The following is a 27956-nucleotide window of genomic DNA, read 5'->3' on the forward strand; positions in this document are numbered from 1 at the left end:
TCTCTCTCTCTCTCTCTTTCTGTGTGACTATCATAAAAAAAAAATCTATTGTCTGTACTACAAAGATAGTAGTACAAAGATACAAAGATAACTAAAGATAACAAAGATAACTAAAAATACTGACAATAATAGGTGTTGGCAAATGTAGAAAAATTAAATCTTCATTCATTGCTAATATTAATGGAAAATAGTACAGCTATTTTGGAAAACTGTTCCTTAAAATGTTAAACAATGTCATCCCATGACCCAGCAATTCCACTCCTAGGTAGGTACCCAAGAGAAATGAAAACATATGTCCCCCCACCCCAAAAAAAAGAAAACATATGTCCCTACAAAAACTTGTACATAAATGTTCATAACAGTATTCATAAGAGCCAAAAGGTAAAAATAATCCAATGTCTGATAATGGATAAATGTGATATATTCATACAACAGAATATTAATCAGTCATAAAATGGAACAAAGTACTGACATTCCAACATGGATGAACCTTGAAACACATGCTAAGTGTAAAAGATAGGTCATAAAAGACCACATATTGTGTGACTCTGTTTACATGAAATGTCCATAAACCCAGGCAAATCTATGAAGCCAGAAAGATTAGTATATGCCTAGGCCTGGGGAAAATGGGAGAGATGCAGAGGAAGGGATGGAGTATTTGCTAATGAGATTTGGAGTTTCTCTCTCTCTCTTTTTTTTTTTTTTTTTTTTTTTTGTGATAAAAATGTTCTAAAACTAGATAGTGGTGATGGCTGTATTCTAAATATACTAAGTCCCACTGAATTATATACTTTAAAAGAGGCAATTTTTATGGTGTATACATTGTGTCTCAATATATTTGTTCTAAGGAAATTCTTTTAACTTTAAAATCAAGTATAAGAAAAAGTCAGAGGAGGCCTTTTGGTTGAAAAGAAGCTTATCTACTTTCCTCCTAATACCTCACTAAAATGACAATGAAAGAATTTTTAAAAGGTATAAGCCAATAACACACACACACACACAGATGAATTATTCTAATGCAGATTAACTGCTCAACCATGGACTCTTTATCCAAGTTTGCATAATTCCACTCACTACTTAATGCTATTTCCTAGGGTCAAAAAGGAAAATATAGATTTATACATGTGCTCAGGAAACAAAACATAATCTAATTATCAGGATCTACAATCTTAGAAATCATGGGGGTTATAAACACAAAAAAGATTTTCCTGTCACAGGGATCTGGAGGGCAGTAGAACTAACTGAAATGCTATCAAATATATAGCCAGGTGTGGAAGTCTGGATTTCCTGGTACCATATTTCTGATTTATTCCAGTGGAGGTTTTGCACATCTGATTGACTGGCTCCTTGGGCAAATATGCAGGTGGCAACCTTAAACTCTTCTCTGGGTTTAGGTCTACCCAGAGAAACAGAATAGTTTAAATATTTGGCATTGTTTATAAGAAAACCTAAAAGGCACATACTGAAAATGGAAAAAGCTTAAATATGGAGTTTAGTAGAATGATTCTGTTTTTGACAGAAATGAATTTGAGGGCTGAATAATTTTTTTTTTTTTGAGGGCTGAATAATTTTAAAAGAAAAGGAACTTCTCAGTAAGAAGGAATTAATCCAGAGAAAAAAAAATACGTCCTATGCTTCCTATGGAGCTCAGACTGTACAAAGAGTGATTACTTAATAACTAGTATTGTAACTAGCTGACATTTGCATGGTACTTGACAATCTGCAAGGCAAAATAACTCTGCTAAACTCCAACAAAACAAATGGCATTATGATACATAGTATGCATAAAAGACAGGCTTAACTCAAAGTTACTCTGCTAAATTCTTCGTGTGCTAAAGAAAAACATATCTCAATCTTAAGCACAACTCAGTTTATTAAATTAGATTTCTTTACAATTAGGCATTGTATTGATTAAAATGGCCCCATTATTAGGGTGGCTTTCTTAAAAAAACAGTTGCTGTCTAAATTATCAAATTCTCATAAGCTAAAATTCACAGGCTCTTAACTCTCACATATTGTTTGCACAGCTGCTACTATAAAATTCTGTTCCATTTAAAATCAAGTACAGAGGGAGAAAAAGAAAAGGGAGAATATCCATTTTAAGAGAAAGATTGATCACTTGTGTTTATCTAATTAAGTCTTCTTCCCCAGAATACACTAAAATGACAGTAAGATGTTTAAAAAGTATTAGTACTCAAGGGCACAAAAAGAACAGCTGAGAAGAGAGAAGCAGATGATATTTCAGACATTTGGAAGTCAATACAAGTAACTAAAAAATCCTGTGTGTTCTAAAGCCTCTCAGGCTTGGAGGAGCCCTCCACCACCCAGTGCATCCAGGCAAGCACACAGTCAGGCAGGAGGGCTGAGGCTTATGTTCTAGATGCTGTTAATGGATTCTTGCACTCCAGAGATAGTCAGGGGCTAGTCAAGGAGCACAGATGAAAATGTGAACATTCGTGAAAATCTGCTAAGAAAGAATGGGCCCATTAGCACACTTCCTACTTCCCTGCTCTTGAGGAACAGAATGGCTAAAGAGAAAAATATGTCTACATATGGATATTTGTGAGCCTCCAAATCAAATAGGTTACATTTCTCTCCATCTATACTCACCGTTTAATCCTAAGGAAAAGTACACCTTGTCTCCATATACAAATTTTTTTTTAAAGATTTTATTTATTCATTCATGAGAGACACAGAGAGAAAAGAGAGGCAGAGACACAGGCAGAGGGAGAAGCAGGCTCCACGCAGGGAACCCGACATGGGACTCGATCCCGGGTCTCCAGGATCATGTCCGGGGCCGAAGATGGCACTAAACCGCTGAGCCACCCAGGCTGCCCCTACAAATGTTTTTCTTAAATCACAAAAACCAAGATCACCTATGTTTGTGTGAAGAAATGCACAAGTCCAACAGACAAAACAAATATAGGGGAAAAAAAACTAAAACTCTTGTTAGTATTTTCAGAAAGATAGGATTAAGAATAGGATGCTATAAGAAAAAAAAAAGAGTAGCGTGCTTTGGAAAAAAAGAGCACGAATATTTTGGATATTAACAATATAAAACCAAAATTTTAAAAATGAGGTTGGAAAATAAAGTTGAGAAAATTTCATAGAAAATAGAATTAAAAGAAAGTGGTAAGAGAATAAGCATTCAAGATGGTGACATAGAAGATCCTGAACCTATCTCCTCCCATTGATGCAACCAATCTACAGCTACAAATAGAACAATTTCCTCTGAAAAAGATCTGAAAAATAGTGGAACAGCACCTGCATAACAAATTATAAACGCTGGGATGGACAAGAGGGGCAGAAACATGGTCTCTCACACACAGAAAAAACCATCTCAAGCACAACAACCACAATAAAGAGGGATCTCAAAAATATGTAGCTTCCTGAGAACCAAGGAGTCTGTGCCCCACATCAGGCATCCCAACTCTTGGGATCTACAATGGAGAGATGAGTTGCCAAAACATCTGGCTTTGAAAACCAAGAGGGCTTATATCCAGAAGAACCATAGAGCTGTACAGAATAAAGAACCCACTTGCAAAAGGTGTGTATGCACACACTTGCCTCAACACCCAGTGCACAAGTAGCAGTTTCAACAGTGCCTAGACCTTATGTGAAGAAGATCCATTGTAAATCTTAAAGCATGTGCTAGTGAGACAGGAGCCTAATGCAACTCTCTGTGGATGGAGGCACTAACTGATGCCATTTTTGCCTTATTGTACCTTAGCAGTGTCAGTACTGGTGGGTGTCATCTTGGTATCCTCTCACTAACCTGCTACCACTGGTAGGTACATTGCTGCCACAGCACCGTCATGGCCAACTAAGTGAATGCCCTGTCTCTTGTGCCACAACTGCAGCCCTACCACAGTGGTTGGGCAAATACTCCAGATCCTCATTTCTCAGTAGTGACCCTACCACAGCTACAGGTGTATGCAGGCCACATATGGGATGTCCCTTGAGTGCCTTGCTCTAGAAGTCAGGCGTGATTGCACATCTGGGTCCCATGGGTCAAATCCTACATGTGACAAGTCCTTCAAGACTAGGAGAGGTAGCCATTTTGCCCAGTATATAGAAATTAACATAGGAAGTCACACAGAATGAGGTGGCAGAGGAATATGTTCCAAAAGAACAAGACAAACCCTGAGAGAAAGAACTTAATGAAATGGAGGTTTTTAAAAAATCTACCTGATTAAGAGTTCAGAGCAACAGTCATAAAGATGCTTATAAAACTTGGGGGAAGAATGGAAAACATAGTGTGAATTTCAACAAAGAGAAAACATAGCAAGATATAAAACAGAAGTCACAGAGCTGAAGAATAGCTGAACTGAAAAATACACTAAAGGAGTTCAACAGCAGACTAGATTTAAGTAGAAGAATGGATCACTGACTGACAGACACCAAAAATCACCCAAACAGCAGAAAAAGGAAAAATAATTTTAAAAAAGGAAGATAGCTTAAAGGACCTATGGTACATCAAGCAAAATAACATCTGCATTACAGAGGACCCAGAAGGAGAAGAAAAAGGGGGCAGAAAACTTATTTGAAGAAACAATGGTTGAAAACTTCCCTAACCTGGAAAACAAAACAGAAATCCAGGTTCAAGAAACACAAGAATTCCAAATAAAATAAATACAAAGAGATCTATACCAAGACAAATTCTAATTAAAATATCAAACGTTAAAGAGAATCTTAAAAGCAGCAAAGGTAAAACAGCTTATCACATACAAGGGAAATTTCCTAAAACTATCAGCTGATTTTTCAGCAGAAACTTTAAATATATCATGCCCTTCTCCGATTGACTTATTTCACTCAGCGGGTGACTGGGTGATGGGTACTGAGGGGGGCACTTGATGGGATGAGCACTGGGTGTTATTCTATATGTTGGCAAATTGAACACCAATAAAAAATAAATTTATAAAAAATATATATATATATCATGCCACTTTCTCCTAGCCTACAAAAATAAATATATCATGCCACTTTCTCCTGGCCTACAAAGTGCTCAATGGAAAAAAACAAAACAAAAAACTTCTAACCAAAAACACTCTACTGGAAAAGCTATCATTCAGAACTGAAAGTTATTAAGAGTTTCCCAGACAAGTAAGACCTAAAGAAGCTTGTCATCACTATTCTAGCCTTACAAGACTTATTACGAGGACTTCCTGAAGCTGAAAAGAAAAGATGCTAACAAGTAACAAGAAAACAAAATGGCAATAAGCACTTACCTATCAATAATTACTTTGGATATAAACCAACTAGATTCTCCAATACAAAGATACAGAATGGTGCATGGATTTAAAAAATAAAAAAACGACATCACTCATCTATAAGGAGCAAACAAGAGACTCACTTCAGATCTAAGGACACATATTTACTGCAAGTGAAGGGATTAAAAAAGATCTTCCATGCAAAGGAAAACAAAAGGAAAGCTTTTGTAGCTTAGTTGTATCAGAGAAAATAGACTTTTAAAATGAGACTAATAAAAGGCAAAGGACTCTAGTAATTATAAAGGGTTCAAAACAACAAGAGGATATATATAACATCTGTAAATATTTCTATACTCAACACAGGAGCACCTAAATATATAAAGCAAATATTAACAGATCTAAAGGGAGATATTGGGATCCCTGGATGGCTCAGCGGTTTAGCGCCTGCCTTCGGCCCAGGATGTGATCCTGGAGTCCTGGGATGAGTTCCGCATTGGGCTCCTTGTGTGGAGCCTGCTTCTCTCTCTGCCTGTGTCTCTGCTTCTCTCTCTCTCTCTGTCTCTTATGGATAAATAAATAAAATCTTTAAAAAAATAAAGGGAGATATTAACCACAATAATAGTAGGTAACCTTAATACCCAATTTAAATCAATGGATTAGATCATCTAGACAGAAAATCAAGAAAACATCTGCCTTAAACCCATTAGACCATATGGACTTAATAGAATCAGAGCATTTCATCCAGAAGCAGAATACATATACTTCTCAGGTGTACATGCAAGATTCTCTAGGACAGAACACATGTTGGGAAACCAAACAAGTCTCAATAAACTTAAGAAGACTGAAATTATATCAAGGATCACAAAATGGACACACAGATCAATGGAACAAAGTAGTGAGTCCAGAAATAAACCTACACATTTATGGTCAATTAATCTACAATAAAGGAGGCAAGAATATACAATGGGGAAAACACTAGCCTTTAACAAATGGTGCTGGGTAAACTGTACAGCAACACGCAAAAGAATGAAATTAGATCACTTTCTTGTATCATACAAAAACAAAACAAAATTCAAAACGGATTAAGGACCTAAAAGTGAGACCTGAAACCATAAAACTTCTAGAAGGAAATATAGGCAGTAATTTCTTTGACATCAGTCTTAGCAACATTTTTCTTGATAGGTCTCCTGTGGCAAGGGTAACAAAAGCAAAAATAAACTAATGGGACTGCACCAAAATAAAAAGCTTATATACAGCAAAGGAAACCATGGACAAGGCAAAAAAACAACCTACTGAATGGGAGAAGATATTTGCAAATAATATATCAAATAAGGGGTTAATATTCAAAATATATATAAAAAACTTTTACAACACCACAAAAAAAACCAAAAACAAAAACAAAAAAACTCAACACCACAAAAAATACCTCAACCCAACAATAACAAAAAAACCCCGAAATTATCCAATTAAAATGGAAAGACTTGAACAGAAATTTTTCCAAAGTAGACATAGAGATGGTCAAACATATAAAAAGATGCTCAATATCCCTAATCATTATGAAAATGTAAATTAAAAACTACAATAAGATATTACTTTACATCTGTCAGAATGGCTAAAATAGAAAACAGAAGAAATAGCAAGTGTTGGTGAGGATGTGCAGAAAAAGGAACCCATGGGCACTATTGGTGGTAATGCAAATTGGTGCATCTACTTACGGAAAACAGTTTGCGGATTCCTCTAAAATTAAAAATAGAAATACCATATGATCCAGTATTTCCCCTACTGGTATTTACCAAAGAAAATGATAACACCAATTTGAAAAGATATAAGCATTCCTACATTTATGGCAGCATTTACAATAGCCAAGATATGGAGCCAACCCAATATCCATCAATAGATGAATGGATAAAGAAGATATACTATGAAATGTTACTCAGCCATAAAAAAAAGAATGAGATATTGGCATTTGGAGCAACATGGATGGATGGATGGACTTAGAAGTAAGAATAAATCAGATAGAAAATAAATAAATCAGATAGAAATAAATAAATCAGAGAAATAAATCAGAAAAAGACAAATATATGATTTCACAGACATGTGGAATTTAAGAAACAAAAGAACCAACAAACAAAAAAGACTCTTAAGCATAGAGAATAAACTGGTAGTTGTCAAAAGAGGTGAGTGGGAGGATGGATGAAATATTAGGGAACTCAGAGGACATTTGTCTTGATGAGCACTGAGAAATGTATAGAGTTGCTGAATCAGATTGTATACCTGAAAGTAATATAACACTGCATGTTAATTATACTTGAATAAAAAAAACATATCAAGCATCTTTTTTCAATAACAATGGTATGAAACTAGTAATTAATTACAGGAAAAAAACTGGGGGGAAAAATCAAATATGTGGAGACTAACAACATGCTACTGAACAACCAATGAATCAATGAAGAAATCAATGGAGAAAATGAAAAATACCTGGAGACAAATATAAATACAATATTTCAAAAATCTATAGGCTAGCCAAAGTAGTACTAATAGGGAAATTTATAGAAATATAGGCCTAGGGCAGCCCCGGTGGCGCAGCGGTTTAGCGTCGCCTGCAGCCCAGGGCATGATCCTGGAGACCCAGGATCGAGTCCCACATCAGGCTTTCTGCGTGGAGCCTGCTTCTCCCTCTTCCTGTGTCTCTGCCTCTCTCTCTCTCTGTGTCTCTCTCATGAATAAATAAATAAAATCTTAAAAAAAAAAAAAAGAAATATAGGCCTACCACCAGAACAAAAAAATCTGAAATACAAAATCTAACTTTATACCTAAGGAACTAGAAAAAAGAATAAATGAAGCCCAAATTAGATGGGAGGAAATAAAAATCAGAACAGAAATAAATGAAACAGAGAATAAAAGGACAATAGGAAAGATCAATAAAACTAAGAGCCGATCTTTGGAAATAGAAACCAAACTGACAAATCTTTAGTTAGACTCACCAAGAACAAAGAAAGAAAGCACTCAAAACCAGAAATGAAAAGGGGAAAAGTTACAAGTGATAACATAGAAATTTAAAGATCACAAGAGATCACTATGAACAATTATATGCCAAACAATGTCATAACACAGAACAAATAGATCAATTCCTAGAAACATAAAATATTTTAAGGCTGAACCACAACAAATAGAATACCTGAGTAGACTGATTACTAGTGAGGAGATTGAAACAATAGTGAAAAATATCCCAACAAACAAAAGTCCAGGACCAGACAGCTTCACAGATAAATTCTACCAAACATTTAAAGATATAGTATCTATCCTTCACAAATTCTTTCAAAAATTAAGGAAGAATGAATCCTTCCAAAATGATCTTATAAGGCCAGAATTACCCGATATCCAAATCAGACAAGGACACTACAGAAAGAAAATTACAAACCAATATTCCTGATAAGCATACATGCAAAAATTCTCAGCAAAATATTAGCAAACCCAATTCAACAATACATAGAAAGGATCATACACCCTGATCAAATGGGATTTATTCCAGGAATGCAAAAATGGTTCAATATCTACAAATCCATCAATGTGATATACCACATTAACAAAATGAGTAATAAAAATCATATGATCATCTCAATAGGTGCAGTAAAAACATCTGACAAATAATTATTATTTTAAAGATTGTATTTATTTATTCATAAGAGACACAGAGAGGGGGCAGATAGAGAGGCAGAAGGAGAAGCAGACTACCTGTGGTGAGCCTGATGTGGGACTTGATCCCAGGACACTGGAATCATGATCTGAGCCAAAGGCAGATGCTCAACCACTGAGCCTCCCAGGTGTCCCACATCTGACAAAATTAAACATCTACTTATGATAAAAACTTTTAACCAAGTGGGTATAAAGGGAATGAATCTCAATATAATTAAGGCCATATACGAAAGCCTACAGTTAGCATCATGCTGAAGGGTAAAAAGTTGAAGATTTTTCTCTAAGATCAGGACAAGACAAGGATGGCCACTCGTACCACTTTTATTAAAAGAGTATTGGAAATCCTAGTCACAGCAATTAGGCAAACAAACAAACAAATAAATAAAGGCATTCAAATTGGAAAAGAAGTAAAACTGTCACTATTCACAGATGACATAATAGTATATATAAAAAAAACCTTAAAGACTCCACCAAAGAACGGTTAGAATAAATGAATTTAACAAAGTTGCAGGATACAATATATCAGTGTAGATATGTTATGTGTCTATGCATGAAAAACTATAAGAGAAATTAAGAAAATAGTCCCATTTACAATTACATTTAAAAAAATACCTAGGAATAAATTTAACCAAGGAGGTGAAAGACCTGTATACTGACTCCTACAAGATACTATCTAAAGAAATTGAAGAATCATCAAATAAATGGAAAGGTATTCCATGTTCACGGATCAGAAGAATTAACATTATTAAAACGTCCATATTACCCAAGGCAATCTCAGATTCAATGCAATCCCTATCAATATTCTATTGGTATTTTTCACAGAAATGGAACAAATAATCCTAAAATGGGTGTGGAACCACAAAAGTCTTGAATAGCCAAAGCAATCTTGAGAAAGAACAATGATGGTAGTATCATGCTTCCTGATTTCAAATTATACTGCAAAGCTATAGTAATAAAAAAATACACTATTAGCATAAATACACACACACACAGATCAATGAAACATAATAGAATGCCCAGAAATAAACTCATGCATATATAGCCAATTAATTTTCAACAAAGCAGCCAAGAATATACAATTGGAATGGACTATTTTTTTCTTCAACATCTTTAAATGTGTTTATTTAAAAAGAAAAATCAGTTGCATACAAAGTGTTTCATAGTTTTTAATTCTCAAAACAAATACCCAACCCTCCACCCAGGGCACCCCCTACTTCAGTGGTCTTTTTGGTAACCTATTTTCCTCTTACTGAAAGTTAATGGCTCAGAATAGACCCTCCTACAGAATTCATCAGCACTAACAGATTGCTTAGAACAGAGATCTAAAGAAACTAATAAACAAGGGTCCTTTGTAGCGAGGTTAATGAGAATCCCTATAATGGAGGCAGACACCACAACAAAGTGCCATCAATTGCTGAAGGCTAAAACATAGATATCATTTTCAACAGTATTTTATTTTCTTTGGAAAAGTCCTTAGACTACATTAAATAAGACTCCTTTCCTCTAAAGAAACAATTTACATTTTGTTATGATGCTTGTAAAAAGTAAGTAACAGCAAACACACAAGGTTAGTTCAATAGCATGGGGCAATGAATCGTATCCACGCACTTCCTAGAATCAAGCTGATAAACTGTGCCACATCTGATTATATATTGCAGCATGATTGAAATAACCAAGCAAAAGATGATACATTCACAACTTATATTTAGGTGATGACCACAGGTTTATAAGAGTAGATCACTCCAATAAAACAGGAGTGAACAAACAGGAGAAGACAGATACCAACATTCCCCTAACCCTTTGTCAGAAGATTTTTGATCCATATTGCAACAGTGCAAACAGAACATGTGACATTATAGGTTAGACACTGCAGAAAAGTAACATTTGGGGGAAAAAAGCTATTTATCAGTAAGTAACTTCAAGTTGCCTTCTTCCCCTGGGATAGCAAACAGCTGATTTTAAGCATTTGTTTTAAATTGGTACTACAGGAATAGAAATGCAAATTTTTAAAATCCCTGTTTTTTACCCTGGAATTGAAATGTCTCGAACTCAAAAAAGTGATTAGTACATTATTTTGTAAAGGCCTATGAAATAAAGTTAACAGTAAACAGATTCCTTTTTCATATCCAAACATTATTTCCATCTATGTGTAAGAAAGTATAGTTGGCTCCAACTCTTCCGTGTCAGAATCCATCGTAAATCCTTAAAGCAACGACAATGCTTTATTTCCAGTGTCACTACAAGTACTGTATTACCATACCCTATTGCAGAGTTTTAAAAGCTCGAATCAGGTAGATATTTACAGCCAAGACCCGCTTTTTCACGTTCATAAACTTATTAATCTGCAGCCTAAACAGTAACACAATATATTACATTCTGTAGTGCATAAATAAGCAACATCCACTTTAATTGCCAATTCAGTCTTACAGATAACTTTAAAAAATTATTTGTGCATAGTTTTAAGCACTATCTACAATCACAAATGTGAATACTTCCAGAAATAAAAAAAGTCAGGGACAGTCTCTTTAATAAATGCTGAGAAAACTGGACAGACATATCAAAGAATGGAACTAAACCACTACCTTACACCATACATGAGAATTAACTCAAAGTAGATTAAAGACTTGATTGTTCGACCCGAAACCATAAAATGTCTCGGAGCAAATATAGGCGATAAGCTCCTTGACATTGATCTTGAATTATTGGATCTGACTCTTCAAGACAAAAGCAAAAATAAGTGGGACTACATCAAACTAAAAAGCTGTATAGAAAAAAATTAAAAGGCAACCTACTGAATGGGAGAAAATATTTACAAGTATTTTAATATTCATATAAGAACTTAATATCCAAAATATATAAAGATCTCAAACATCTTAACATGCAAAACAAGACCAAAAACAAACTCCAAATCAAAACAATCTGCTTTAAAAATGAGCAGAATATCTAAACAGACATTTTTCTGAAGAAGGCATACAGATAACCAACATGCACATAAAATGTTCAATATCACTAATTATCAGTTGTACGTGTTCAATTCTCAAACCAAACTACAAGCTCGTTGATGGAAGGAGAGTATCCTAGTTTTTTTATGTAAGCAATAGAATAATAAAACTAATGCCTACACCTCAATTTAAAAATTTAAAAGGAAAATTTTAATCACTGATTTCATATGCATAACTGGCAATGTTTATTTGCAGGCTTCAATTTTCATTAAAGTCATGTAAAATATCAAACAAAATAAAAATAACTTGCAACCGATATAAAAATATTCCCAAGTCCATCTTGTGTGATTTGCTAACTCAACCAATAATCAAAAATTCAAGTAATTTCAATTAATTTGGGCAAGAATTTTGAAATCTTTATCTTAACTTGAAATTGAGTCCTAATTTTCTCTTTTTTACTCTTTCTTAATCATTAGGCAGGCAGTACACTTATTCTTCTGTAACTCTCTGGTCATTTTTTTTTCTTTAAGAGATGGCAAAGTTAGGGTACAAAAAAGGACAAGGCAAGTTTTAGGCTTGAAAGCAAAAAAGTGGAGTGAACTGCACTAAATGGCTTGCCTTCTTATAAACAAGGAAAGAAGGGGCAGAGGAGTGGGCTGAGGAGGAACTCGGACATAAGGATGAGGAAGGAAGACTGCATTAAATTGTGAATTTTGGGTGCCTGGGTGGCATAACTGGTTAAGAATCTGACTCTTGGATTTGGCTTAGGTCATGATCTCAGGCTCATGAGATCGAGCCCTGTGTCAGGCTCCATGCTCAGGGCAGAATCAGCTTCAGACTCTCTCCCTCTGTCTTGCAGCCCACCCCCTCACTCACCCCTGGCCAGGAAGGAAGGACAGATGTTAGGACAGATGTTAGGATGGTCATCTTAATACAGAATGATTTAATTGGCATATGATATGACTTGATCTCTGGGCTGCCACAGTTGAGAAGCATTGGCTTGACATTTATTAAATATTTATTTTTGTTTTAAGGGTTTGCATGGATAAACTCAGTTTCCACAATAAACTCAAGAAGTACACACTAATACGATCTCCATTTAACAGGGAAGCTAAGAGTGGTAGTTTTAAAATGTCCACAAAGCCTGACACCTCTCCCTTCAAAAGAGGACCCCAGATTCTTCTCCCCTTGAATATAAACCAGATTATTGACCTGATCTTCATGAACAGAATGTGGTACAAAATATAGTTTGTCTTCTGATGCTCAATCATTCAAAGTGTAGCTTTCATCTCTCTCAAGTTTCTCATGGTAAGGGAAGCCAGCTAGCAGTCAACTAGAGAGACCAGTATAGGAAGGATCTGTGGTCTCTTGCCAGGAACCAGCACTAAATTGCCCAGCCATGTAAGTGAACCACCTCGGAAGCACATCTTCTAGCCCCAGTTAAGCCTTCAGATAACTGCAGCCCTTGACACCTCTTGACAACATCTTCCTGACAGACCTTGAACCAGTACTACCCAGCTAAATTACACCTAAATTCCCAACCCACGGAAACTGTGAAAGAAAATAAATGTTTACTATTGTTTTAAGGCCCTAAATTTTGGAGTAATTATTATACAGCAATAGATAGCTAATACATCAACGCACAAAAAGGTTAAGTAATTTGATCATATTAATGCAGCTAACAAATGGCAAATAGAGATTTGAAACTAGTCAGGGTAGATCCAGATCCTCCACTCTAACCCACATGGTATAATTTCTTTCTTCAAAATGAAGATTATCCTGCCTATACCTTATTAGAGCTGGTGCAGGGATGAAAAGAAATTATATAAATATCTGCTATCTATTAAACTGAATAGGAAATAGTTTAATATCTATTATTACTACTAAAAGGCATAAATTCTTAAGTATTAAAATAGAAACATAAAACACAGGAAATTATCTATATAAATCAAGAAAACACACTCCAATAAAAATTTTTCTCACAAAAAATCATTTATTTTCAACTCACTTTGTTACTCCTAGCTATGTCAGTCATTTAAGATTTCTAAGGCAAAAACATTAATTCTATAATAATTTCTCACCTATTTAGCACCACCATAGGCTTTTGTTATTTTACACTCATTTATCAAATCATAACACATTTTTTTAAATTACAATACATGTTTAAAAACACATGTTATGGAGTAAATTTTGTCCATGCAAAACTCACAGGTTGAAGCCCTAATCCCCAATGTGACTGTATTTGGAGACAGGGATTTAATGGAAGGCAATCAAGGTTAGATGAGCCCATAGAGGTAGGATCCTAGTCCAATGCAGTAGTGTCCTTATAAGAAAAAGAAAAGGCCATGTGAGAACATGGTGAGAAGGTACCATCTGCAAGACAAGGAGAGAGATCTTACTGGAAACCACCCTGCCCAGTACTTTGATCTTGGACTTCCAGCCTTGAGAGCTATGAGAAAATAAATTTCCATTGTTCAGATGAGTCTACATAGAGGGCTATGATATTCACATCTTTAGCCTTCATCCCTTTCTCCTAAGCACTAACATTCATTTTAGTCATCTATTTAAAATGAGCTCCTCTCCATGGCCTCATAATTACCTTCCCTTCGTGACTTCCATTATTTATATTAATGGACCAATTGTCAAGATGCCACATCAGGATCTCTCTTCCTTCATTAGCAATAGCAGGATCTGAGAAAGATGATTAATAAAGCCCTACAAAGGGATCATCAGACTCTACCAAGCTCATAGGATTTGAGCTTTTGGCTTAAGTTCCAGATTCACCTGGAGACAGGGAAAGGAGCATTAGTCAGCAGTAAAAGGTTCCTAGAAAGTTCATGACTCTGCTTCTTCCTTTCAATACAAAAGATCAGGTCAGACAGACTAAAGAGCATTTTAATAAGTAAAGGCCCCACCCTAAGTACAGACAGAAAAGATTTGAATTACTGTAGACAAAAAGAACAAAAGTTGCCTCAGGTCTCCTCAAAGCACTGAGTCAGCAGGGAGCTCTCCCTGGTGCTACTTCAACCTTATCTTAAAACTTTATTAGTTTCTATTCACAATAGCGTGACAAACTGGCCTTCTGACAACATAGCCCTCCCCAAACATGGGCATCAGAGTTGGGCCATCACACTACTCCTACCTAACACCCTCTTTAAGGGTAGATTCAAGTCACATGAACTCAAAGCCATAGGATTATCTTTGACTCCTTACTCACCCTCATTAACTACTGGCCACCCTGTTCTGTTTATGTTTTCTTTAAAATTCCATTACCAGTTTCTGTTGGGATGCTGAGAAAGTTCTAGAGATGCATAGTGGTGACGGCTGTACAAAAGTGTGAATGTATTTAATGCCACTGAGGTGTGCACCTAAAAATGGTTAAAATGGTCATCTTATGTTACATATACTTTACCTCAATTAAAAAGAAAATCCACTGCCAATTATTTGTCAGATACAGGTCCTTAGGACCAAGACCTAGTTTTTGCTGTGTTGGGCTGGTGGGGTCAAGGGGAATCAGGAGGCACCAACAAAATGGTGGCGGACCTTCTATCTTGTTACCCTCGCCTCGGAACTTTCCCACCACCAGCAGACCGCCCAAGGACAGGTCATCATGGGGAGACAGGACCTATGCAGGAGACCTGAACTGCACCTTACCCAAACCCCATTATAAGGGCATAAGCAGTTATCGCCCCATACCGATTCCACCAGTAATATGCCCTAATACTATCACCCCACACAGACACAACCCCTTCCCCCTCTCCCCTTAAAAAGCTCACATGTACTCCCTTTGGGCACGACTTCCCTGGCCCCGTGACTTCCCCGGCTTCACTCCCTTACAGGGCCGCGGAACCTCGCCCGAGAGCGCTTCCATTAAAGGCTTGCCTCGACACACCTTTGCCTGCCTCTCTATTTCATTTCACTATCACCCGGATTAAACCTGACATGCGGGTCTTCTAGATGTTCTCCCTGCACCTTCCCATCCATCCATCTTACATAGCACCGCTTCAAATACTGCTTCTATCCTTCGAATTTTCTTCAAAATTTACTGTTTGGAGGTCAATACTAATTCCTTAACCTAAAATTCAAAATGCTCTACCATCTAGTCTCAGCCTACATTTATTTAAGTATTTATTATTTAGTTTAATTTAATGTTTTGGAGAGATGGTGTGTGAAGGGGGAGGGGCAAAGGGAGAGGAAGAGAGAGAATCTTAAGCAGGCTCCTCACCCAGTGCATCTTGAGAGCCCCATGATCTCTACCCTGAGATCAAGACTTGAGTCAAAATCAAGAGTTGAATGCTTATCTGCCTAAGCCACCCAGGTGTCCCTCAAGTCTACTTTTAAAATTATTCCATTTGCTAATTTCCTGCTGTAACAGCTCTGTCAGACATTCTGTCTCACACTGACCGTGTTTTTACTCATAACCTTTTTCTGGCCTATATGGTTTTCCTTTCTATCCAAAATCATCTTATGTGCCTCATTTTACTTTTTCCACAAAGTTGTTCTCTGACCACCATAATCCAAACTGATTTCCCTCTCTTCTTGTTACCACTGACTGGATGTTCTTATCACTCATTTGAAATGTATACCATATACATTCTACCTCCCCAATTAAATCACACACTCGAAGTCAGAACACTTAATCTTTTATTTCTTGGTTTCATCCTGTGTCCAAGTAGGAGCAACTAAAATATTGATGGACTGGTCCAATTCCAACTCATCAAGTAACAACAAAAAACATTCGTTGTGAGATGGAGATACTTGCATTTATATTACAGAAGATTTTTAACAGATAACACTGAAATAAAGGGATTTCTAGTTAATCCTAAATGAAATGAATGCTATCCTATCTTCTTTTTATTGCTTGCAATCAATCCACATCTATTCCCAAAACATAACTGAGATTGTTAAAATAAAAAAAAATAGGTTATTGGCCCACCTAGGTAAGGGTAAGAGATCAAAAATCATGAAATGTTACCAAGCTGAGACAATTACACTGGAAACCTTAAGAAAGGCAAGTTGTTGCAGTCAGAGGTAAGTTTAACATGACCACCGGGAATGATGACCACTAAAGTCCTTTAAAGTCTTTCTAAAGTATGAACGGTCTAAACCAGAGCTGTGACTCAAGCAAAAGGTTCTGACAGACATCAAGTTCAGATAGAAGCTTTTGATAAATGCCTGGTATGCAGAAATATTGGTATGCTTACTAAAGATACAATCTCATAACTTTAGATACCAGTCAAGTTGATAATCTGTTACATAATGTTACATAAATGAAAGAATCTAAATAGTGTTCCTCCACACAGAGGGTCATTGTTGATCTACATGATCAAAGGATGACTTAGAGCAGAAAGAATGCTTATTGGCAGCATTCAGATTGTCCTCTGTGGAAGTTTTGGTTTAGTCTAAATGTCTGAAAAAATACTTAGTTGAGGCTCTACAATTCTACCCCATAAAGCAGAGAAGAGAGGATCTTGATGTGAAAAATTGTAAGTATATTCAATTATGAAATACCTTGCTCTTTACGCAGGATAGAATTTGAAGCCCCTTAATATTTTTTTAAAAAGGAAATCTGGCATGAAGTTGTGACAGAATATAAACACTATTTAATCTGTTATAGGAGGACTGAAATATAAAAGTAGGGTCATCTTTACTAAGGAAGTTTCATCAACACACTTCTGTTACATACTTGCTACATTTCAATGGCCAAGCATAACATCTGCCTTTAGTGAGTCTGTAAAGAGCCTTGCTGCTTCCAGATTTTGAGGGACCAGTTAGCATGTACTACTATAAGAATACCACATACAGCATAAACCAAGAGAAGTACCATAGCTTTTCTAACTGAATTATTAAAGAGAAATGTATTTTCAAGACGCTATACTGTCTAATAGCTAAAAGCATACTTTATTCCATCCTTTCACTTAGCAGCTTACAATTAGTAGGTACTTCTATTAATAACTCCTTTATTGAACATCTCAGACCTAGCTCCAGAGTTTTTTAGGAAATGAGAACACTAGTAAGGCAAAAGTCAGGGTCTCTGTCGTATTTAGAATTTGTTATGGGTACATAATTACACAATCTCTTAGGCTGGATATATAACCAGACTTACTTTTAGAAGGATACCACTTGCTTTTTATGATGCAAATCAAATTGCTTGGCCACCAAGGAGACAGGTCATGATTGAGAAGATAACTTATAAAGAAGAGCTAAAGTATAACAAAATATTACTATAATGTAACAAAAATATTAAGACAGTGCATTCTCTTTATCAAATGAAAGCTATTCTAGAAACATGATAGTCTTTTAAAATTCACAAGTATTCACAAATATTATAGTATTAGTATTTTAATATTAAGACAAAATAAAGACTCTTAGGAATACTAAATATGTGATTACTAAATATTTTATATGAAGGATATATTTAAAACTTCAACTTTTGTAGCAATCATTTTAAAATGATTTTCAGAAATTTATCTTAAAATTTAACATCTCCATGACAAGGCTAAAATATTCCTTATAAAAATCAGTTAAGGAGCAATGGCTACCTCCTTCAAATTCTCATACATATTAATGTGAAAAAGCTCAGTTTCTAACAAAAAAGCCTCAAACAGATCACTTACTATCACTTACCAGTGTAGAAAGCTTAAGAGCACTTAGATAACCAGAACATATGGTTTCTGCAATTTTTGCTTTCAAATTTGATCACTATTTTCCAAAAGAATACAACACAACAACATGGCCTTCGTGCTTATCCATTCTCTAGTATACTAGATGTGAATAATTATACCACTACTTTAAAGGAATGTGGTTTTAAGCAACATCCTTTTTAATCTGGCAATTAGAAAAATATATTTTCTTTTTCACTCTAACTTGCCACAAATCAGGAAAGAAATGGCTTTTGAAGACTAAATCATTTTTCCTACTATAGTTAGGAGGGAGAACTAAATAATGATTTTGCCTATAATTACAACCTTTCAAAATGAAGTTTCTTCATTCAAAATCATGTCATAATGCAATCAAAAATCAATTTTCTTCCAGTTGTGTAAAATGAACACAATTATTTTAGGACTCAATCTTGCTAATGAGAAAGACAGCACACCACCTACGTTTTAGTCTCAAAGTCACTAACCAAATGCAATTTAATTAATTAGTATTTCCTACATAGAATTTAATGCCCTATTCTCACTCCTTGTATGACAGTCACTAGTCAGAAAAGAATTTTTTTGGCCCATAACATTAGGGTTATCCTATATTAAGTATATGAATTCACCAATAGTCTCAGAAATGACACTTACTAGCAGTATTTCATAATCACTTCAGTATTATTTTAGGGTAGAAAAGGAGGTCCTGGAGTAACTAACATAGAAAGATGGTGGTTACTGAGAAACCACTAGTATTTAAAAGCTTAGCCTGATATTTAAATTTTAGGTGTTCAATATTTAAAGGCTTCGTTAGTTTTAACTGAAAAATAAAACCACCTGAAGTGCTAGAAGGATTTTACTGCACTAACCCTGGAAGAGCTGAATGAATCGAGGGTACAATGTTGAGGTGATCACACTCTCTGGCAGCTCCCTCAGAAAGAGCTTCAATAGACTGGCAGCGGAACAGACATCACCATCCTTCCCAAGCTCCACAGGCGCTCCACTCTCAAACTTCCATCGGAGCTGTTCCACCACCTTTACATTGCCATTCACCCTAAAAAGGCCTTCCTGGGTGAGTCCTGGAGGAGGAGAGCAGACACAGAAAATAAATAGAAGTCTGTCACAGGCAGACACTAACTCCAGAGAACAGTGACAACAAAATAAGTAAATCGCAGTGCAGGATTTTCTAAATGATTATCCAGTACTGGAAGATGTTCACATTCTGTAAAAATGCTTTCTTATAATAATCGATTTTCAAACCTACTAGATATCAACTAAAAAGGTCATATAGTATTGTTATAAAAGCTGACCTCTATAAATAAGGTTAGGACACATATAAACAGAATATATGTTATTTTGCAAAGAAAAGAAATTACATTCATATATATTCTGTAATACATGATAGAAACTTACTCTGGGCTCCAAGAGCAGCTTAGTATTTTGAAAACTATTAAAAACAAAACAAAACTAACATGTATGTAAGAAACTTCTTAACTGTATGTGATTACCTTTGTAATAAGAAGAAATACTTTACTAATCACTGAATTCAAAGGGTAAGACTTTATGAGACCATAAGGTAGTATAAGACAACTTCCTTCCCATCAGCCAGTTGAGAGGGGATATTACTGTTGGTGAGGGTCAGCACAGAAGCATCCATAAAGCAGCCTTTGGATGTTTTACACCATGTTTGGCTAAAGCATAGGGAAGATGGGAAGACTGGGGCTGATAAACTGTGAAGCTAATGCAGTTTAAACTTCAGGGCTCCTCATTTATTTAGGCCCTTCCCAGTGCTCTGTTCCTAATTCTTTTTTTTTTTGTTGTTCCTAATTCTTATTAATTTTGTATTCTTTTTCTTTTTAAGGGGCCCCATAGGGTCAAGCAGTAGGACACATAACATCTTGATTTATCCTCAACAAAGAGAAGCAAATATATGAACTGAGAAACATGACATCATAAAGGAAGATAAACACATGGAAATGTGGAGTGCTTAAGTCAAAGAGCAATGGGGTAATAAAATGGGAGAAATGGGACAGGGACACAAATGTCGAGTTCAAGAGCAAAGACCTGGTGCGTCTGGCTGGCTCAGTCTGTAAAACATTCAACTCTTGATTTTGGGGTCATGAGTTTGAGCCCCACACTGGGCTTAGAGCTTAATTAAGAACAAAAAGGGCAGACTTTATATGGGAGCACTAAGGAGGAGGGGGAACATAATACAATCAGGGGTTAAGGAAGATCTTGCTAGCAAAGAGAATGGAGAGAGCAGAAAGATGGCTTTCTTGAACCACATTCTACTCTAAGGCAGTAAGAAAGATTCCAGTGGGAAGGCTGAAAAGGAGAAAAAAAAAAAGATTTCATAACTTAGTACAAAAGGGAAGGAAAAGTTGAAAGGTAATTTTAAGGTTTAAAAATAGGAATCCAGGAGAAAGCACTGTAAAAGATAAGATGAAGTAGGGGTGATGAATTTAATAAGTATCTGGCGCTATGTTACAGAACTTAAAAAAAAAAAAACAGGAAAAAAATTCAAACACTACCATTACCCTTATGGAGCTTGTAGTGGTAAGTTGCATACGAAATGTGAAGAACATGAACATCAAAAGTTGACACGAATTTTAGCTCCAATTTTGACAAAAGTTTAGGAAACCGGAGAGGATATTAATCAGAGGAGATACTAGTCAGTATGTGTGGTAGGCAGCTTCTTAAATGGCCCTAATAATGCCCATTCTCCTGATATCCACACTCTTGTGTAAGTAATCTCTTCCCCTTGTGTGTGATCTGGATCTAGTGACTTGCTTCTAACCAACAGAATATAACAAAATTACATAATTAGGTTCTAATCTTGCTTTTGAGATTACGTTATAAAAGATTGATGTGCGTCTTACTTGTTTGTCTCTCTCTGGCTTTTCTGGCTTGCTCACTCTGATGAATCAGCTGCTTTTTATTTGGTTAGCTATCTTATGAAGAAGTCCACGTGGCAAGGAACTAAGGGTAGTTTCTGGACAACAGCCGGTGAGTAACTGAGACCCTCAGGTCAACAGCCCACAAGGAACTGAATCCTGCTAACAACCACGTGAATGAGCTTAGAAGTGAACCTTTCCCCCAGTCAAGTACTATTATGGCTACAGCCTTAGCCAACATCACAACTGCAGCCTTACAAAAAGGCACAAGACAGAAGATACAACTCAACTGTGCCTAGATTCCTGACCTGCAGAAACTGTGAAATAATAGTTACTTTTATTAAATTTTAAAGATTTTATTTATTTGATAAAGTGCACAAGCATGGGGAGAGGCAGAAGGAGAAGCAGGGAGCCCCACATAGAGCTTAATCCCAGAATCCTGACCTGAGCCAAAGGCAGACACTTAACCAACTAAAGCCACCCAGGCGCCCCTAACATTGTTGTTTTAAATCACTACACTTTGGAGTAATCTGTTACACAGCAACAGGTAAGTAAGATGCCATTCCCTTTAGTATTGCAGAGTATCTGTTATTGAGAGACTTCTTGTTTAACTCATTTTTAAAGCTTTCAAGGTCTATTTCCTCCTTTAGAAGCTTCATCTGTAACTTCAGAAATGTGTACTGCCATCAACAGATAGCGCCCCAAAAATACCACCCATCCTTGGTCAAGGCCCAAATCATGAAAATTTAGAATTCTATATCCCAGTCCTATATCTACCCAGTTTCTGAGCCTGGTTTTGGCGAGCAAATGCCTCTTGGACCGGATCTCTCAGTGTTTTTCTAGCTTTGACCTTAGGTTTTCTTTTCCAACAAGGCTTTTTGACCCTTCCCTCAAATAAATACTTCCAGTTATTCCAAAATAACTGCCCAGCTCCAAGAACTGGCTTTGGTCTTCAAGGTCCCTGATCCCCCTAGCCTTTACTAGTGGAAAGAGAAGGTGTAAATGGAAGTCAATGAAATTCACTTTTTAACTATTTTTTCCGCTCCTTTTCTATTTGTTTAACTCTCTTCTCTCAAAAACATCTATCACTTAAACAATTCTTTTTTTTTTTTAAGATTTATTTTCATTTATTTATTTATGATAGACATAGAGAGAGAGAGGCAGAGACACAGGCAGAGGGAGAAGCAGGCTCCATGCCGGGAGCCTGACGCGGGACTCAATCCCGGGACTCCAGGATTGCACCCTGGGCCAAAGGCAGGCGCGAAACCGCTGAGCCACCCAGGGATCCCCTCACTTAAACAATTCTTATGATATCCAGCGATTTTCAACTTGGGGCAATTTGCCCCTGGCTTTATTATGTTTGGGGGGGAAAAATCCATACGGCTTTTTAAAGGCCCTTACAAATTTATAATATATCCAATACCCATATGAGGCTTACCAGACTATATGACCTTTCAATTTTCCTAATCTAAATTCTTAGGAAATGATGACTGGAAAGGAAATGTTCAGAGAAAGGAAAAGCTTAGCAGGCTTTGTGAAGTTTTCGGAGATTCTCAACATGAAACAGCTACTATTAATGAAAGAATTATATAAATGAAATAACATCTACACCATTGACAGGCACTTTTCTGTACAATTGAGATATTTATTTCAAAATACTATGAAGGCATCATTAGAAACTGAAAATGCCACAAGTCAGGATTTGCTTAACCGGCATACTTTGCCCCAGAAAATAGTATGACAATACATGAGCATATTGTGACACCTGGTGGTAAGAAGAGAGTCCTACACTATTTCAAATTGTGTTATCTCCCAGGATCTTCATGCTAAAGGGAAGGAATCCTGTAACATGGTCAGCAAAATTAGTTATTTTTAAATAGCATAAAGATGATATACCTTATAACTTGTAAGATTTTCCTTCAAATGGGAAAAATTACATATTTTTCCTTTTAAGTTCAAAGTCTTTTTAAAAGGCCTTCATAGAGACCTTAAACTCCTTCTGTCTTAAAATTCTTTTACAACAGTCTTCCCTCAAGTTGTTAAAGGTCTACATTTATATTAAATATCAAATATGACTACAGTATCTACCCAGGGTTAAATAATACGACCTATCATCTGATACCTGACAGACTGCCCATTGTATCATGCACAGATGTACAGTAAGTATTTGGTGACTTAAAAAAATACAAAATAATTAATGAAACTCATGACTGAAGTAACTTGCCCATGAACTTCATTCTACCCATCAAGACTTGCACAAAGTTTTTGGTTTATTAACATGATAGTTTCAGACATAGTAAGGCATAGTAAGACATAGTAAGGCATATATGTATGCATACATACACACCCCACATATTTATACATTCATTGTCGATGGGCATCTGGGCTCTTTCATAGTTTGGTTATTGTGGACATTGCTGCTATAAACCTTGGGGTGCAGTTGCCCCTTTGGATCACTACATTTAAGAATAACTGATTTTCCATTTTAGATCTCTAGTTAAGAATGACTGATTTATCCCATTAAAATACTTAGCTTGGATGGGCACTGAGGGGGGCACTTGACGGGATGAGCACTGGGTGTTATTCTGTATGTTGGCAAATTGAACACCAATAAAAAATAAATTTATTATAAAAAAAATACTTAGCTTGCATTACCTGAATATATGCTATTAAACTCTAACTATGGGTAAGAAGAGAGAAAAGGAAACTAATACCTAATTCAAATTTTGCCAAAATGTTCATACAATGATGCTGTAAATTTAACTGGTTCAACTCCTATAGAGTTGATTATAAATCCACATATCCGGGCAGCCCTGGTGGCTCAGCGGTTTAGTGCCGCCTTCGGCCCAGGGTGTGATCCTGGAGACCTAGGATCGAGTCCCACGTCGGGCTCCCTGCGTGGAGCCTGTTTCTCCCTCTGCCTGTGTCTCTGCCTCTCTCTCTGTGTCTCTCATGAATAAATAAATAAAATCTTAAAAAAAAAATAAATCCACATATCCTTAACCCAGATCTAAAGATACACAATGCTCCAAATGACACATGTGAAAGGTTAGTCACTGAATCATTGCTTACAGACAGCAAAAGACTGCACACAATTCAGTATTCATCAGCATGTGACTGCTTGAAGAAATGAAACACGTATATAGTCAAACAGTGTGTAGGGGGGGAAGAAAGAATTACATGAGTAAAGCTTTTTAATGCAGTATGGAAAGATCTCCACAATATACTACTAAACGACTTTTTAAAAAGATTCCTAACAGTGTGAATGGTATGCTATATTTATGTTCATAGGGAAAAAAGAACATATGCATATATGATTATATATTCATAAAACATCTTTGTAAGACTGTATCAGACACTGGTGAAGTAATGTTTCTGGGAGAGGAAATGAATGATCAGGCGACAGGTTTTGGATGGAGAGATTTTTCATTGCATATCCTCCAGTATTTTGTACCACATAAGTATATTAACTATTCAATAATTTTTAAAACTTAAAAATGAAAATGATTTTACATAAGAGTAACCTCAAGAGGCTAGTCATTATTGGATAAAAGATCAGAACACTGACTATGCCAAAACCAAAATATTTTAGGTAGTCACACTTTGGTATCCAAATTAATAATACTGAATAGCCCTATTTAAAAGATTACATGAATTACCTAGAGATCCATTTATACCTAAATCAGTAGGATACAGTTTTATTCAATATTGAGTGTTTTTGAGTCCTTCAAAGCTCTAACAATATAATGTGGCTTCAAGACCTCGTAGGCCAAGGTCCCATCTTCCTGCCATTCCTGTATGACCCCTTTTTTGTTTAATCTGTATAAAGTACTTTAATAAACACAGAGCTCTTCTCTAAGACTCTTACCTGTCTGCAGTTTATCATCCTCTAAAAATATGGAGATAGCTCCTATGAAGTAAGAATGCAAGCCTGGCTCTCCAGCTTTCAGAACAAAATATCATTTTGTCCTCTACATACCTAGTAACCCGAGCAAATAGTTGTTTTTTCAGTTAACATAAAACACCTGACCCTCTGAGGGCTGAACTCCTTGCTATCACAAGTTGACTCACATTCCTACAGAGGAACAGATGTACTGTGCTTCTCACGTATTTCCAATGAAGGATTCTTCTTAGCTGACGAGGTGGAGGGGAGGGAAGGGGAATGGACTCGTAATCATGGGAAGATAAGGAAGCAACCCACACAAAATACAAATGCTTCTCAAGTCTCAAGTTTTACCTTTAAAAACGCCTACCAATTTTAAACTCTATTTTGCAATGAGTCTTTTGTGTAGAAATGTTGTTTTAGTATAGGAAACAATGAAAATTCCAAGCTTTTCCCTCGGAACACTTCCTTCCCAAACCTTCTAAAACTTACTGAGATTTATTATGTAGTTTGGGGTTTTCCTATCATTTTGCCCTAATGTGAATGCATGTAGGGGAAATGGAAGAATTTTCTCTCTACTTATCCAGGTTTTTAAATAAAATCATAAAAAAAGCTGTGCTATAAGATATCTCTTAATAATAATTTATCTTATCATTCAATGAATTCAATTATTCTCTAATTGTTTTACATACTTATGTGCATCACTTCAAATGGAAAATGATCCCCCCAAATAGGCTATATATCATATATATTTTTTTTTTTATTTTTTTTTTAGTATCCCTACTGAGCTTATGAAAGTAATCAAGGCATCCAGGAAGTTCAGGATTGACCTCAGCTGAAAAAGATACCCCCAAAATGTTACCCTAAAAATTACTATCAGCTGGAATTTAATGACTCAAGAGCACTATTGTTAGTGCTAGTTTTCCAAACTAAAAACCTCAAGGATTAAATTGATTGGTTCATAGTAAACGGAATAGTATTGTCAAAATCATATTAGGCAGTAATAATGCTCTTAATGGTCTTTTTAAAGGAAAAGGCATCTTACATAATTTGATATTCTAATTAAGGTGTTTTAGGAAATATTCTAATACATCATGAAGGAGTGAGTTCACACAGAAACCTTCTTGTATGTGGGAGCTACAAACACAACAGAATGAAAACAGGACTTACCATGCTTCGTCAAGTAATCCACTAGAGTCCCCACTATAGCTGGAATGCCGTTCTCTGTGAGCCCTTGCTGCTGGAGGTCTTGGAGGCTGACGCCAAATAACTTTTTATAGGAAGAATTTCTCTGCTCATTTAGTGGCACTGCCACTATCTTTTTCATGTCTTCTTTCAGCCGAACCGCTGCTTTACTTTGCTTGAAAGAACATAACCAAGAAGAGCAGTCAGTCATATTGACCACAGGAGGCTGCATAGTTACAAGACAAACCTGAATTGGAATGTAGGCATCTGGAGGCCCATAGGAGTGGTCTTCACTTATTTTTACTTCAATGCAACTCAGTACTACTAATATCTCTCACATGTTGCTCAGCGTCATGAATGGCACATACGGATAGAATAGTTAAAAGGAATGAAAAACGAGAAACCTAAAGCCACAACTTAATTGTAGCTAAGGAAGAGAGGAAATACACTGCAGTATCTAAGATAGATTATTACAGTAACCAGGGGGTGGGACTCACAGGTACCTGGTCAACAGGAAAATAAAACACTCCTAAGATCATTGAAACACCATGCAGATCCTAGAATAAGATTTCTAAAGATGAAAATGTATCTAGATGCCATTTTAAGGTAACTTTAATTTGGAGTCTTAGACAAAAAAATGTATATGAGTAGAGTGAACATTTGTTTCTCTGATTTAATTACATCTGTGAATATCTCATCAGTATTTTGGCACAGGAAATCAGCTCAATTCTCACTGAAGTTCAAAATATTCCATCTCTGAAACAGCAACATTTCAGGTAGTCACAATTTAAACATTTCACAAGACTGTACATATTATAAGTAAAAAAATGCAGCTTACATTTAAGTTATTGCCACAATGAAAAATCCATACAAATATTTCTTTTAATAGAAATTGGTATCCCAGGAAGTGTTAAACTATATCAAAATTTATCTTTTATAACTGAGGGATTTTCTTTTTAAAGCATGTGTGCTATATAAATGTTATATATCCGTAAGTCTAAACACTGAAAAGCTGGGAAAATGCAAACCATTTTAATTGGGGATAGAAGTGGTAGATTGGGGGAAACTTTCACTCTTTGAGAATGAATGTACCAACCAACGAAAGTGTAAATATTACAAGTGCAAGCTGATGTAGCTATTACCATGTGAAAATAGAAACCTTACTTCCAGTTTAGAATTGAGGAAGCAAAGATCAGAGTTAAGTAATTTGGCAGAAGTCACAGAACTGGTAAGAGTTTCATCCTCCTCTAGGTTCATGTTTCTCTCCCTAAGTTAGATTTATATTAATGTCCTAGAGCAGTTTATATACAATTATAATAATATACTACAATCAACTCTATAGGACCTGAGATAATGACACAATGTTAATCCTACAATCTTGATTTTGAGTAGGGTCCCTGTATTCTCGATCTGATTTTGAATTTTACAATCTACAGAATCAGACCAACTTCCATTGAGATGTTTGCATCTTCTGGTAGGTTATATTTTCTTTTTAAGATTTTATTTAT

At 35.9% G+C, this 27956-nt stretch overlaps 1 protein-coding gene across 7 annotated transcripts in view; it reads right to left on the reverse strand.

Moving 5' to 3' along the window:
• FAM13A (family with sequence similarity 13 member A) overlaps nt 1-27956 on the reverse strand; it is a 342559-nt gene that overhangs the window by 263276 nt on the left and 51327 nt on the right. For 5 of the 7 annotated variants that reach the window (XM_072810208.1, XM_072810206.1, XM_072810207.1 and 2 more), the window contains exons 2-3: nt 26434-26623; nt 19356-19565 (exon numbers count right to left, since the gene is read on the reverse strand). In XM_072810208.1, the coding sequence (XP_072666309.1) occupies nt 19356-19565; nt 26434-26590 (367 nt within the window). In that variant the 5' untranslated portion in view covers nt 26591-26623. Of the gene's footprint in view, nt 1-19355; nt 19566-26433; nt 26624-27956 lie in introns of those variants that run through there. The other 2 variants (XM_072810209.1, XM_072810210.1) reach the window with 2 other exon arrangements.

This window comes from Canis lupus, chromosome 33 (assembly GCF_048164855.1).
Source record: "Canis lupus baileyi chromosome 33, mCanLup2.hap1, whole genome shotgun sequence".
NCBI classification, from domain to species: domain Eukaryota; kingdom Metazoa; phylum Chordata; class Mammalia; order Carnivora; family Canidae; genus Canis; species Canis lupus.